Below are 14,693 nucleotides of genomic sequence, written 5' to 3'. Positions count from 1 at the left end.
TCATTTGGATCTGGTTGAAGGTCTTCAGGTTGATCTGAGTTCCTGGCTGGTTCAGATCCTCCACAGTCGTCTCCATCGGCCTCCATCTGTTCAGCTGAGCTGCTGGATGGAGGCTCAGCCTCAGTTTGTCTTTGATGAGGTTGTAGGGACTGAGGTTTCTCCTCCTCATCCTCACTCTTCACATGAACAGAAGTGAGGGGAAACTCTGGAGTGGCCGATCGTTCCTCCTTTTCTTCTTTAAGATGTAGACTCTCTGGGTTCTCCTGATCCAGACTAGAGGTCAACTCAGGAGGATCCTCTGCTTCAATCTTCAACAGGTGCTGATCACCTGCAGAAACAATGAAACATCATGAACAACAGTGTCTTCATACTGTCACTCATATAACTGGTGTCACTATGAACCCCCAAATAGAGGCTGACACGGGAGTGTTTTTTCAATCCCGTCCTGTCCCGCTCCCGCAAAAAAATTCCCGTCCCGTCCCAGTCCCGTGACAAAGTCAAAAAAAAATCCTGTCCCGTTCAAATCCCGAATAAATCACTCCCAAACCCGTCCTGCTCCCGTTTTTTTCTATTTACACAGTCATCATGTAAACGATTGTGTTGACAGGTAGGCTACGGATCCCACGGACACCCCCCCCCCTGTCTCAGCATACTGCAGGCTGAATGACAGACAAAACAAGACGGTAGATTGACGCCACATCTACCGTCTTGTTTTGTTATTTCAATTAGCGATAATGAATGCCCTCCTCGTCCTTTCTCTCTCCCTCTCTCTCTTTTTCTTTCTTTCTTTTTTGCTTGTGTGCATCAGCTGTTTAATGCGAGGTGGAGATTACGCCGCCGCCGCATCAGCTGACTCCTCTGAGTCAGTCTGACTGGCGGAAAACGTTTCCCTACCGGTAAGTTGATTTACACATGTTATACACCGCTTCGTAGCCACGACAGTGATCACTGAGGGTGTGAAGTGTGCATCAGTCCACACACTTAAAACTTTTGGACCGTTTTGAGCGCACCATCCGTAGCACTGCCTGGCTTGTGCTTCTTTGAATGTCACGCTTTGACTCCCGGTCCCGTTCACTCCCGTTTACATTTTTTTCCCGTCACGTCCGATCACGTGATTCAAAATAAATTGACTCCCGAATCACGGAATCCCGAGAAAATGTCAGCCTCTACCCCCAATGACCCCAATGGTCACCTCCATTAATGTTAACAAAAGTCAAAACCAACGGAACATAATTGACCCTTTGTTGGCCTTCTGATTGGTCTGCTGTTCCACCAATCAGAGCGCTTCTCCCCATGTCACGTGTTGTGCAACATTCTAAGGTTGGACAACCCTGGAATGAAACCCTATGAAACGAGATAGGTAGACAGCAAGTTTTTCGGCAAAAACTACTTTATAATTTTTCAATTTGGTTAAATTGTGCCTGGGGTTCCTGCAATAGCGACTCAGGATATCTGGAACGTATTGGAGTCATTTTTATAATGAATAAATAAATAAAATAAAATAAATAAAAATAGGGTTTGGTCCACTAGGGGGAGCTCTAGGCATAGGTCAGGGGTTAACTGCATAGTTTTGTTTGTTGTTGTTGTGTGCAGTCCTCATGAGAAGTGAGCCTGTTCCCTGGCTGTACTGAAGTGCTATTGAAGCTCATTCATTCTCCAGTCCACTCTCTGGTCGTGTTCATAGACAGAGAAGATCTAACACCTTCACTTCAAGTTATCTAGCAAACGTAACATTACCGCTACTAATGTCTTTTGAACTTTGTGAAGTTTTACGAGGAGAAACGGGAGATCGGCGGAGATTAAGCGTTAGCTTGTAGCTAACGTTAGCTAGCGCCGTTAGCTACTAGCTAGTGAGTGACCAAAACAATGATTTTTCCCCATTTTTCGGAAAAGTCAGGTAATGCCCGTTCAATCGCTATTGAGCCACGTCTGTCCTCTATCATGGACACTATTTTTCTGATGTGTAAGTTAATTCAAATTTTCCTTACAAGCAATTTAAATCGGCCTAATTTTCAATGGTTTCCAATGGGAGTTAACCCTTCCGTGACCATTGTTTGTCCAACCTAGCAACAGTAACCGTGGGGGGCGGGGCCTTGACAAAGGGTCAATTGTACCCAACATCCCTTAAAGGTCCCATATTATGCAAAATGCACTTTAGAGCGGTTTTCTATCAATAATATGCATCCCCGGCCTGTCTACAATCCCCCCTGGTATGAAAAAAGTTCATCCTCTCCCTTTTTTGCTTTCTCTGTCTTTAGAAAATGTGTGCTTATACAGGCCAGTTGAAGATAGTCTGTGGGTGACGTCACCGACAGACTCGACGCCACCTCCTAGGTTGGTGGCACCGCCCCAGTTGAAGGTTTGCCATGCCTGAAGAAATTTTCTAAACAGTGCAATTTTTTTCCCCGCTTGTTAACATAGCTCTGGTTAGAACAATGGCGAATGTATGACCTGGAAGAAGCGGTTGCTCTGTTGTTGGCTGCACACACAAGCGCCAAAGTAATCTATCACCACATTTCAATCAATAAATGTTTTAAAGTGGACAAACTATGCAAGTCCGGTCGCTTTTCCGCTGTCATCCCCCTCCCCTTTATTTACGTAAATGTGGTGACCTACAAACCAAGCTCCTCCTCACTTTTCATTCAAACAAACTAATGTCACTGCCACAGTTGTTAAATTTCATCAATGAGACCAGCATTAATCTCCTAAAAAGAATTTAACCAGCCAGCGGTAAACCTCTAAAAGCATGCGGATACGTTACTTGGCTTGTTTTGTCCGTGCTGGCAGATCAGCTCAGTAGAGCGGCTGCTGCCGCTGCCACGGTCCCCGGTCGGGGTTCACACAGACTCTGCACTTCTCCCAGGACAGACATCGGAGCAAACTGACCACAGACTCTGGATTAAACTTTCTCGCATGAAAAAATATTAAAACTGTGACATGTTAAGAGTGCTAAAGCCTGATTAAAAACAGGTTTTTAGCAGCTTCTATGGCTGCTTCTATGGCTGTTCGTTCGTTGTTCGACAGCCGATGCTAATTTCTGTTAGCCCGTCTATGAGGTTTCACATTATACATTAGCATTAAGCTAAGCGGACTTTATGCTTAGTTGTGATACTGGCTGTGTGTGTTTTGAACGTTGTTTCAAGCCTAGTTTGGGACTATTGGGAGCTACATGAACCACGAGATCGCACTGGCGACGACGTCAAGAGCTGTCGCCACGCTGTTATATCAATCGCTCTGGCCATAGTGATACATCCACCCATAAACATTAGCCCATGCTACCGTTAGCCACATCCTGTCCCTGAGGCAGAATCTTTCCTACTATGGCCACGCCAAGACCCGCCTTACTAGGCCTCTGATTGGCTGAGAGGGGCAAGGCAAGGCTGTGACAGACGGAGCTCATTAACATTTAAAGGTGCAGGCACAGAAACAGCTTGTTCTCAGCAGAGCTCATTTTAGCGACTTTTAGACAGCTGACATTCAGGACCACGGATCAGTTTGGGGCAATACATTTCGAATACAGTTTAGTTGGACGTCTGACAGCTGAGTGAAATTGATTAAAAAGAGTATAATATGGGACCTTTAAAACAAACTCCAGCATAGGGTTATTGTCCCCAGCACATTTCAGAATGAACTGACGCCCTTGAGCAAAGCTAAAGCTAACGCCTATCCCCCCAGGCAATATATAGCCGCGTTTCCACTGCAGGAGTTCCTGGTAAACGGAGGGGGTAGGAACTTCTACAGCAGGGGTCGGCAGGCGCCTGTAAGTCCGTGTCCCAGGCATTGTTTGTGTGTGCCTGTGAGCCCCAGCACTGGGATAAGGAAACGGCAGGTGCGAATGTTTGGGGAGCCGGCTGGACTGCAGATAACCTCACAAGATCAAGGCAGCCGCAGTTTTTAGAGCCAGGCGCCGCAGTTGCTCTCCACCGACTGCAAGCCCCAGGGCATGATGGGAAACGCGCCGGATCATGAGCTGATTGGCTCTTAGTTAGGACTGCAAACACTACGTGTCGTTGTATAATGCTAGATTATATGAATCTCATGTTGTACTGCTTCAAAACTATTCACAATGAGTCAAACTTCTGTTCTGAGAAATATATTGGTTATTTATTGGACAATTGCAGCACAGCATAAGAAATATATATTTCGGCGACTTCCTGTTTGTATTGACGGCGGCTGGAAACTGTCCGACTTGACTGCAGCTTTCTGTCACCGCCCGACTGCTCTCACCAACCTTCCAGGCGAGGTGCAGTTTATCTCGAACGCACCTACAGTTTCGATCATTGCGTGGTCGTCACAAACACACACCAACGGGGTTGGCCCCGTAAAATTACCCCAAAATTCCTGCAGTGGAAATCGAGATCGCAGAAGTCGGACCAGCCAGACCAGTAGAAATAAAGACTATTGGACTCTAACCAATGCCACGAGAGCCCTGAGCTGCATCAAAGCTTTCAGACTGAGATATTAATACCTGTTGGAGCTATTTATTAATAGTATTTAGTGCTGTTGAGTGTGGTATTTAGTTGAATTACTATTAAGATTTGATTATTTTGAATCAGTTTATTTCAATATGAATAGATCTCTGTTAGTTTATTTGTTTAATATGTTTTATTGTTTATTATTTGTGTTTTTGTTTCATTTTGGCAAGTTAGGGACACCTGAGATTATATAGGCAGGTTTACGGTAAGGGACCAGCATGCACCTGGGTGGGCAAATGGGTTTTTACCGAAGCATGAGAGGCACGGAGGAATTTTCTTTGTTCTCTGTTCGCTCTGTTTTCTGGTCAAATAAACCACATTTGTTGTTGAAATTTCACATTTGTTGGGACATCAGATTTTCTGTGTACGCCACAACCCATGGTGCAGCAGTGACCCTTTCAATTTTATGATTTGAAATTTGATTTGTTTTTTGACAAACGGCTACTACAATACCATTGTATTGTTGAGTGTGTCCAACAGGTCCTGTTGTAGGTTACCAGTAGTTAGCCTAAATCCTGAATTGCAGTACTCCAATCATAAAATGTAGAAAAATATTCCTGAACTTTAAGTCTGTGTGTGATGAAGAAACGATTCAACATCTGAACCCAAAGCACTGGTGTTTACGTCTTCAAATTAATCACAGAGCAACAGATCGTGTGGGGAAAATAACTGTTAATCTGTTTTTGGTGATGGCTCCAAATCAGAAAACACAACGGCAAAAAGAGAAAACACAACACCCTCTCCGCCTCCCCATTTCCTGTCTCTCTCAACTGTCCTATCAAATAAAGGCATGAAAACACCCCCCCCCCCCCAAAAAAAAAGAGAGAAAACACGTCAAATTACTAAACTTTCTTTCTTTTTTGTTGTTGTATTTTCTCTTTTGCTGTTGTATTTTCTCTTTTTGCGTTGTGTTTTCTCTTTTGCTGTTGTGTTTTCTGATTTGCTGTTGTGATTTGCACCTCGGGGCCACCGTAATTTACAGAGTAAGTCGCCTCAATTAAAAGACCTTCTGAGATTTTGTAACTCCCTGTTGTAGAGCTACAATTGTTGATAGCCACATAAAAGTTAGAAGATAAATGTAGTAGCTACAACGTGTCCTCTTTCTCTACAAACCACAACTTTGAGGTGAAATGATCTAAAACTGAATCACCAACCGGTTTTGTTGAGGACGACTAATTCTCCAGTTAATTTTTTAAAAATAACAATAATTTTTAAGTTTGATATGCAAATATACACGAATTCGGAGAACGTTTTGTGTATGCCGCCATCTTGCGGCGGCGCCATTGCTGCGGTGACATGTGTCAGTCATAGTAAACTGATTCTCTATGACAGCATCATAAATAGGCTGCATTTGTGATGTTTAGTGCCCCCCAGTAACTGATTAAGGTATCTTACATGAATACCAATATTCATTTAGTAATTAATCATTTGTTTGAGCGATTAGCAGGAAAGATTAGAGTAACAGGGAGATAAGAGACTGTATCATAAACGATATAACATACCGGTAACGTTACGTTATGCGTGCTGACGTTAGCAAGCCAGCAGCGGGATATTTAATCATGTGGACAGGCTACATGAATAAGATTATAAAAACAACAACAACTTTTGCTTTGTTTTAGATATTCAAGAATATTTTATTGACCAGCTGGCCTCCGATGATCAGAAAAAACGTCAATTACAGGACAGGTCTCTGATTGATGGTCAAAATTACCTGAGCTCCGGATGGGTCGGACATATTTTACACCGGCTTTTAGACGACAATGATCGGTGAGGGATCAGTGAGACATTCACAGACTGTCCACACGATGTGAAGGTAACGGTGAGAAGGGAGGGTAGCCAGGTTGTACAGGTCAGCTGTGACTGCGTCGCTGGCGGCTGCTGCTGCTGCTGCTGACCATAGACTGTAAAAAGAATGGACGTAGCGTCCGTGACGTCACCCATTGGTTTGGGGGAGTCTGTTTTGTGCCTCTACTACGGGGGTTTGGGCCGCGCCATGTTGGATTCTACTTGCCATATTTGGAGCGGTGCGGCCGTTGGCCGGCGGAGAGCCCGCCCACTGGCCTCGTAGCAGCGGTCGCCGGACCTGTCACTCAACGGTTCTGCGCCCTAATTGGCCAGAACTTTAAACCTAATAACAGTAAAACGGTAGAGTTTAAAAAAAATTCACCCCCCTCAGAGTGTGTGCGGGGGTAGAAACTATCGGTTGAGACCAAAAAAATGAAATGTACCAGGCTGTAAATATGTTTTTTAAAGCTGTAAAATCGGCTATTTTAACATGGGGCTCAATTGGAGTTGCTCCCTTCTGGAGCCAGCCCCCAGCGACAGCCGAGGGGATTGCAGCTTTTTGAACGCGGAAGTGAGCTTCACTTCTCAGACCGACAACTGCCCCCTTGCTGCTGACACGCTGTACGTAACGTTACGGTCTAAACACGGACACTCCTCCTGAAGTAAGGGGCTGTGTTTTGCTGATATTAGAGCAGTCGAGGACGGCACATGTCCTCCCAGCCTTCCTGGACATGTTCGCAGAAGAGAAAGGGAAGAGAAAAGGTCCACTTGCATTCAAATGCCCGCTTCGCGCACAGAGCCAACAGCTGCCTGACTGTGAGTTGTCACCGCAGTAATGGCGGCCGTTCGATTTCCGGTGACGTCGCCGAATCAGTGTATACACAACCTGATGTAAGTTAAAGCTATTTGCACAAGAAATGGATTAGATATGTAAAAAATAAAATTCAAAATACACATAAATGTTTCGAGGTGCATCAGAGGGTTAAATACGAGGAAAACGCTCAATCTTCGTAAATAACAAATATCAGCAAAATCACATAGGCTTTATGTATCTTTTAGGACTGAGCCTACCGTATTTACTCTAGATCGGGCGCAACGGAAATCAAACAGCGGCTCATTTTACCAAGATAAATGTAGTACCACGTGTCCTCTTTCTCTACAAAACACAACTTTGAGGTGAAATGATGTAAAACTGAATCACCAACCGGTCTTGTTGAGGACGACTCGAGGCTGCAGGAGAACATCCAGCAGGTTCCTCTGCCGCTCGATCTCCTGTCTGAAGCCCGAAGCCTCCGCCTCGTATCCGGCTACGACTCTGTCCACGGCCGCTAAGATTTCCTGGGAGGCGGCGGCGAGTCTCTCGGTAACAAATCCCCTCAGAAACTCCACCTCAGACATTTTACTCAAAGTCTTTGTTGTTCCTGGCAGCCAGGAGACCCGAGTCCGTTTCCCCCATGGATGTATTATATTAACTGGATACAGGACCGGAAAATGGCCGCCGTTCATTTCAATGGAAGTTGCTCGCCTGGCGCATACGCCGAAAAAGTTTCTGACTTCCGGGTTTACTTCCGCGTTATGCGGCCCATAGAGCATGCGCAGTTGAGTCACCCCCCATAATGCTTTGCGGTCTCCCATCATGCCCTGGGGCAATGAGAACGAGCAACCGCCGTTCTAGTTTTGGCGCTGCGCGTGTATGAGTTATTGTGGATTTAAGGAATGAGTAATAAGACTTTCACAGGACTCACACGGACTTTAAAACAAAGATAATGATTTAAAAAGTAAGACGACCGATCGTAGGTTTACTACGGTCGTTTATATGATCGTTAAATCGTTTTGACAGTTAATTAATATACATGCTACACTGAAAACGAGTTATAGTCCGAACAAGCTTAAATCACAATGGAAAATAAATCATAATTAACTGTATTTTTGTTAAACATGACAGAGATGACCACAGAACACCTCAAATAATGTAATGAGGCTTTACTCTTACCTTTTTTATATTGAATAGTATATTTAACTTGCTGCACAGTTCACCAGTTGTACAGGATGTTGGTGGAGGTATTATAAGCTTAGTCACACGTGTTTTGTTTTTATCAACCACAGCTGTGATTAAAGAAAATTAGAGCTCTTTGGCAAATGCATCTTCCTTTTAATAATTGTCTGTACTGGCTGTGTTCATAGTTTCATCATCATCATCATTAAGCCTTCAGGTGGATGAGACTCTTTGTAATTCAACAGTTTAACCTTACAATATTTCCACAACACACAGAATATCAGTGTCCACTAAATACAGCTGTTACAGAACCAGACATTTTAATTAAACACGATGCCCCAGACACAGTTGCAGATGTTGGATTTGGTAGAAGAAGAAAAAAGTCACAAGCATGTTTGTTTTTTTCCGAACAATTTAATAATATGATGAGTTTAAGTGATCATTTAGCATACTGACACTGAACAAACACACACTGACGACGGTGAGGAGGAGGAGGAGGACGTCCATGGTTCTTCCTCCGGCCCCGGTGAAGACGGGGAGCAGCTGCACCGTCAGGACACCACGACACACACCGACCATGGGGGAGTCTGGAGAAGTCTCGGTTTACATTTTACCACCGTGGCATTAATTAAGCCGTAAAATAAATTAACGTTGACGTTGTGAACGAAGCAACAGGTGTTGAACATCAGCCGCGATGAGACACTGTTGACACACACACACACACATACAGCATAAATGACTTATCAAGCTAAAATGACTGAAAAATATGAGTTTTACAGGAGCAGTAATGTAAAACAGTCCGGGTTTCACGTCAGTAAAAGCAGTCATTACGAGGCGATCTCATCAATTAAAACGTTACGTTTAAGAATACGAGTTGACAAGAGACTAATAACAGACATTAACTATCATAAAGTTAAATTAACTCGATGTGACCAAACAAAAACTCACCTTTGAGCCGTGTCTTCCACTTTTCTGAGTGATTTTAGCACCGGACAGCGTCTCATTAGTTTCAGGCATCCTCGGTCCCGAGACACACGACCGCGCACTGCTGGTGCACGGACACAGCCGTGACGTCACGGCCAGAAATGAGACTTTTCTGTGGCTTTTCTGGCCGTTAGAAAACATTTTGACGGATAAAAAGTCCATGACTTAAAAATATAGAATACAAAGATTAGTAATTAACGGAGGTTACAGCTGGAGGTGTCCTGTGAACAGTTTTACAGGCTTCTCTTTTACTATTGCGGTCTATGGGAAAAATCCTTTCTGGGCCGCATGGGATTTTTTGTTGCAGTACCACGGGTGGCCACTGGGAAAAATCGGCGTGCCTGCTGAGAGGATTACAGGGGGGCTGGTTTCCCCGCTGCTAGACTTTCTTCCGGTTTGTGCACGTCACATGCGCAGATCCCATAGATATATGCGCAGATCCACCCACCAGCAAAGATAAGGAACGCCCACAAAACGTCATTTCCGGTCAAAGCCGTGTGTGTGTGTGTGTGTGGCATCTGAAAACAGATCAATGGTGCAGGCAGCTGTCTGTCTTGTTGTAATGTCACGAAGCAGTCTTATTCATACTGTGGGTCTCTTTTCATTTAAAAGCATAAGAATAATGCTCATTCAAGTATTTGAGCTATTTGAGCTATGGTCCAATTGAAGTCTCAAGTTATATCCCAACAAATAATAATAAGTACACTGGACTTTTGCTCTCTGTCGATTGGACCATTCTGTGACTTTGTGACATGCCAGGCTACAAGATGAGACTGTTGTTCACTCATGATGGATAAATATGGACACATGTGCAGACACACACATGTGCAGACACACACATGTAATCTGTACTGTCTAGAGCTAAACTTCAGCTCTGTATACTACCTACTGCTGTGACATGTTATGTCAAAATGTAAAAAAGCAAAAGAAAAGAAAAGATGATGATAAAGATTTTATTCTGTGGGTAACGGGGGCGGGACTAGATAAGCTTTTGCTTCTCCCACTTTCCCTTTCAGCCATGTGTATTGTAACTTGAACTAAGATGAAGTGTGATGATGACGATTTAAATTGACATGCCCGAAATAAACAAATTGATTGATTGATAACTTGAGTTCGCGGGTCGGAAGTTATAAGTGGCCGTTATAGTGCACTTTCACAGGTAAAACAGGTCGGAGAAACGCGAGTTGCGGGTTGCCTGGAACGCTACAAAGTCGTAAGTTGTGACTTGAAGCTGTAACTTACGGTTTCAAAAGCCTGCCTCGAACGCAGCATTAGCCAAAACGACCGGATCGCTTACTTCTGCTTTAATTATTAAATTATAAGTTATTAGATGTGGTTTCCTTTAAGTTAGGTTCATAATGAAAAATAATTCTTGTGTAAAATATTGACTCAGTGTGGTGAAGACACTGGTTCATAGTTAGGGTGGACCACTGCAATGGGTTGTTGGTTAAAACAAGGCACAAACGCCAATGCTCCTGTTCATTGTCGTTTATTATTTTAGCTGGTTATGTTCTGATGAAAAAGAATAAAAATGAAAGAACTATTAAACTAAATATTAGTCCAGACAACTCAAACATAAAGATCAATTTACAATTGAACAAAAGAATCTAAGCAAACAAAGCTCAAACTTAAAGGGATAGTTCACCCTAGAATGATATTTCGCTCATTATCTACTCACCCTCATGTTGACTAAGGGCTGGAAGAATTTTCGGAGTCCACCGTCCCTTCTCTGAGTTACAGGGGGTCTTGGTGTAGCAGTGCATTTCAATGCCACGGTAGCAAAGGGACACCAGAGGTTCGCACTGATACTGAGACCGACTGAGACTCGAGTCGGTCTCAGTGCGAACCTTGCGCATGCGCGCTGGCAGCGGAAGACCAGACAACAGATACTGGGAGCTAATGCTACAAACATGCTTGGAATGTGGACTTATTTAATTTTTTTCGGGACAATTACGCAATTTGGGGCTTCAGCACAAGACGGACATTACATACGAGCAGCATGGAGGTATTTGGATGTTTTTTTTTGTGTGTTTTTTTACGAAGAGCTCTGGTGTCCCTTTGCTACCGTGGCATTGAAATGCACTGCTACACCAAGACCCCCTGTAACTCAGAGAAGGGACGGTGGACTCCGAAAATTCTTCCAGCCCTTAGTCAACATGAGGGTGAGTAGATAATGAGCGAAATATCATTCTAGGGTGAACTATCCCTTTAATAAAGGTTAGAAATGAGCATTTATATTACACAACTCACAAGACAGATTCTGATGCATCTACATCTTACAAACTTAAAGGCACAAAAAAATAACAGACATCGCGATCGTAGCGGAAATAATGACAGTAATAGCAAACAAACACTGCATATCTCCAAAATCTGGCATGTTTCCAGGATGCCAAGTAGCCTACTCATTTTAATGTAACAATTGCCGATGAGAACCGGTGTCAAAAACGAAAAAAGGAAAGAAAAAAAAAATCGATCATGGACTTCATGATCGATTACCATGGCAACAAACTTGGCTTCAAAGCTTCGATTTTTTGGGGTTAGCCCTAGTTTTCACCAAGTACAACTATACCAGAAAGAGATTTTTTTTTACAGAATCTGCTACACTTTGATAAAAAAAACAATGACATTTTTTGTTGTGTTGGAATGAGCTGTTACAGTTCAGCTCAACCAACAACTCTGCAGACTCACTTACTGCTGTCATTGATTTCAGCATTAATTTAATGAACAATCCATTTCTTACATATCAAAATCATGAACTTTAACAAAATATTTTACATGTGAAATTCATTTTCACTGTGTTGTGATGAGCTGTTACAGTTCAATAACTGCAGCCTCACACACACTGCTGCTGCCTTCAGTAACAGTCCTGAGTTTACATACACTCATACGTCTCTTCTTGCCAGAAACATCAGATAATTATTGACGACCACAAAAACTTCAACTGTACGTTTACTCTCCTTCATGGATTCTTGTGAACACGTAAAGATCTTCCTGTTGACAAAATGTCTCATCACAAAACTGCACCTAATGATTTAAGGTGTCTCTTAACTCTACCTACTGCCTTACATGTACTCCACACACACTACAAGAAAATGGTTTAATTTCTGTATGGACTTTCATGTGCTGCTCAAGACAACAACTGAAGTTTCCCTCTCTTATGGGATTTCATGTGCATCGTCAAATTCTCCAGCTCCATAAATGTGTTCCCACAAACACTGCAACCAAATGGCTTCACTTTTGAATGGACTTTTGTGTGAGACAAAAGATTTGTCCTCTGGATAAATCCATTCCCACAAATAGCACAACTAAATGGTTTCTCCTGTGTGTGGAGTCTCAAATGCACATTAAAAGTCCCTCTTTGTTTAAATTGTTTACCACAGGCTGGACATTCAAATGGTTTCTCTCCTGTATGGACTCTCATGTGGGCTTTAAGATTAAATCTGTGACTAAATTTTTTACCACAGGTAGCACAGTCAAATGGTTTCTCTCCTGTATGGATCCTCATGTGGAGTTTAAGACTACCTCTTTGAGTAAATTGTTTACCACAGGTAGCACAGTCAAATGGTTTCTCTCCTGTATGGGTCATCATGTGTAGCCTAAAATCCCAGGGTCTGCTATATGTTTTCCCACATTCTGAGCAGCAGTGAGACTTCTTACTAGTGTTACATTCTTCATCACTTACATGAACAGCTTCGCTGTTCAAACCTGACTCAGGTACAAAGTAGAATGATTTCTCCTTTGAGTGGAGTCTAATATGTCTATGAAGACTACTTCTTAGATTAAATTGTTTACCACAGGCAGCACAGTCAAATGGTTTCTCTCCTGTATGGATCCTCGTGTGGTTTTTAAGAGAAGATTTAACTCCAAAAAGTTTACCACAGGTAGCACATTCAAATGGTTTCTCTCCAGTATGGAGTCTCATATGTCTATGAAGATTACTTCTGAGATTAAATTGTTTACCACAGGTAGCACAGTCAAATGGTTTCTCTCCTGTATGGAGTCTCATGTGGAGTTTAAGAGAAGATTTAACTCTAAAAAGTTTACCGCAGGTAGCACAGTCAAATGGTTTCTCTCCTGTATGGAGTCTCATGTGTATCTTCAAATCCGAGGGTGATCTAAATGTTCTCCCACACTCTGAGCAGCGGTGAGACTTCTTACAGTGAGACTTCTTACCAGTGTCACATTCTTCATCACTTACATGAACGACTTCACTGTTCAAACCTGACTCAGATGTACGGTCAAATGGTTTCTCTTTTGTATGGATCCTCATATGTCTCTTCAAATCCCAGACTCTGGTAAATGTTCTCCCACACTCTGAGCAGCGGTGAGACTTCTTACAGTGAGACTTCTTACCAGTGTTACGTTCTCCATCACTTACATGAACGACTTCACTGTTCAAACCTGACTCAGATGAATGGTCAAATGGTTTCTCTCCTGTATGGAGTCTCATATGTGTAAGAAGACCATGTCTTCGACTAAATGTTTTACCACATGTAACACAGTCAAATGGTTTCTCTCCTGTATGGTGTCTCTTATGTCGATGAAGATGATGTTGTAGTCTAAATGTTTTACCACATGTAGTACAGTCAAATGGTTTCTCTCCTGTATGGATCCTCATGTGGAGGATAAGATTACCTCTTCGACTAAATTTTTTACCACATGTAGCACAGTCAAATGGTTTCTCTCCTGTATGGAGTCTCATATGTGTAAGAAGACCACGTCTTCGACTAAATGTTTTACCACATGTAACACAGTCAGATGGTTTCTCATGGATCCTCATGTGTCTCTTCAACACCAAGGGTGATCTAAATGTTTTCCCACACTCTGAGCAGAGGTGAGACTTCTTACCAGTGTCACATTCTTCATCACTTACATGAACAGCTTCACTGTTCAAACCTGACTCAGCCATGGTATCTCTCCAGTCATCACTGCCTTCAGTCTCAGAGGACGACTCTGAGACCTCATAATCTGGATCTGGTTGAAGGTCTTCAGGTTGATCTGAGTTCCTGGCTGGTTCAGATCCTCCACAGTCGTCTCCATCGGCCTCTATCTGTTCAGCTGAGCTGCTGGATGGAGGCTCTGCCTCAGTTTGTCTTTGATGAGGTTGTAGGGACTGAGGTTTCTCCTCCTCATCCTCACTGTTCACATCAACAGAAGTGAAGGGAAACTCTGGAGTGGTCGATAGTTCCTCATTTTCTTCTTTAATATGTAGACTCTCTGGGTTCTCCTGATCCAGACTAGAGGTCAACTCAGGAGGATCCTCTGCTTCAATCAACAGGTGCTGATCACCTGCAGAAACAATGAAACACATCATGAACAACAGTGTCTTCATACTGTCACTCATATAACTGGTGTCTCTATGAACCCCAATGACCCCAATGGTCACCTCCATTAGAGTTAACAAAAGTCAAAAACCGAAACATAATAAAACCCAGCAGGTTTCAGAATGAACT

The 14,693-nt window shown here is 43.1% G+C and overlaps 1 protein-coding gene across 1 annotated transcript; it reads right to left on the bottom strand.

Moving 5' to 3' along the window:
• Positions 1-12,367: 12,367 nt before the first annotated feature.
• LOC146968677 (uncharacterized) lies at positions 12,368-14,020 on the bottom strand. Its single transcript, XM_085759298.1, has 3 exons — positions 13,693-14,020; positions 13,012-13,332; positions 12,368-12,762 (listed from the first exon to the last, which is right to left on the bottom strand). Exons 1-3 carry the CDS (start codon positions 14,018-14,020, stop codon positions 12,368-12,370), a joined length of 1,044 nt encoding a protein of 347 aa, XP_085615424.1.
• Between the last annotated feature and the right edge of the window lie 673 nt (positions 14,021-14,693).

The sequence above is a fragment of the Trachurus japonicus genome, chromosome 18 (genome assembly GCF_045865225.1).
Source record: "Trachurus japonicus isolate A0001 chromosome 18, Traja_1.0".
In the NCBI taxonomy this organism is placed as follows: Eukaryota; Metazoa; Chordata; class Actinopteri; order Carangiformes; family Carangidae; genus Trachurus; species Trachurus japonicus.
This window is presented reverse-complemented; position numbering and strand designations above follow the sequence as displayed.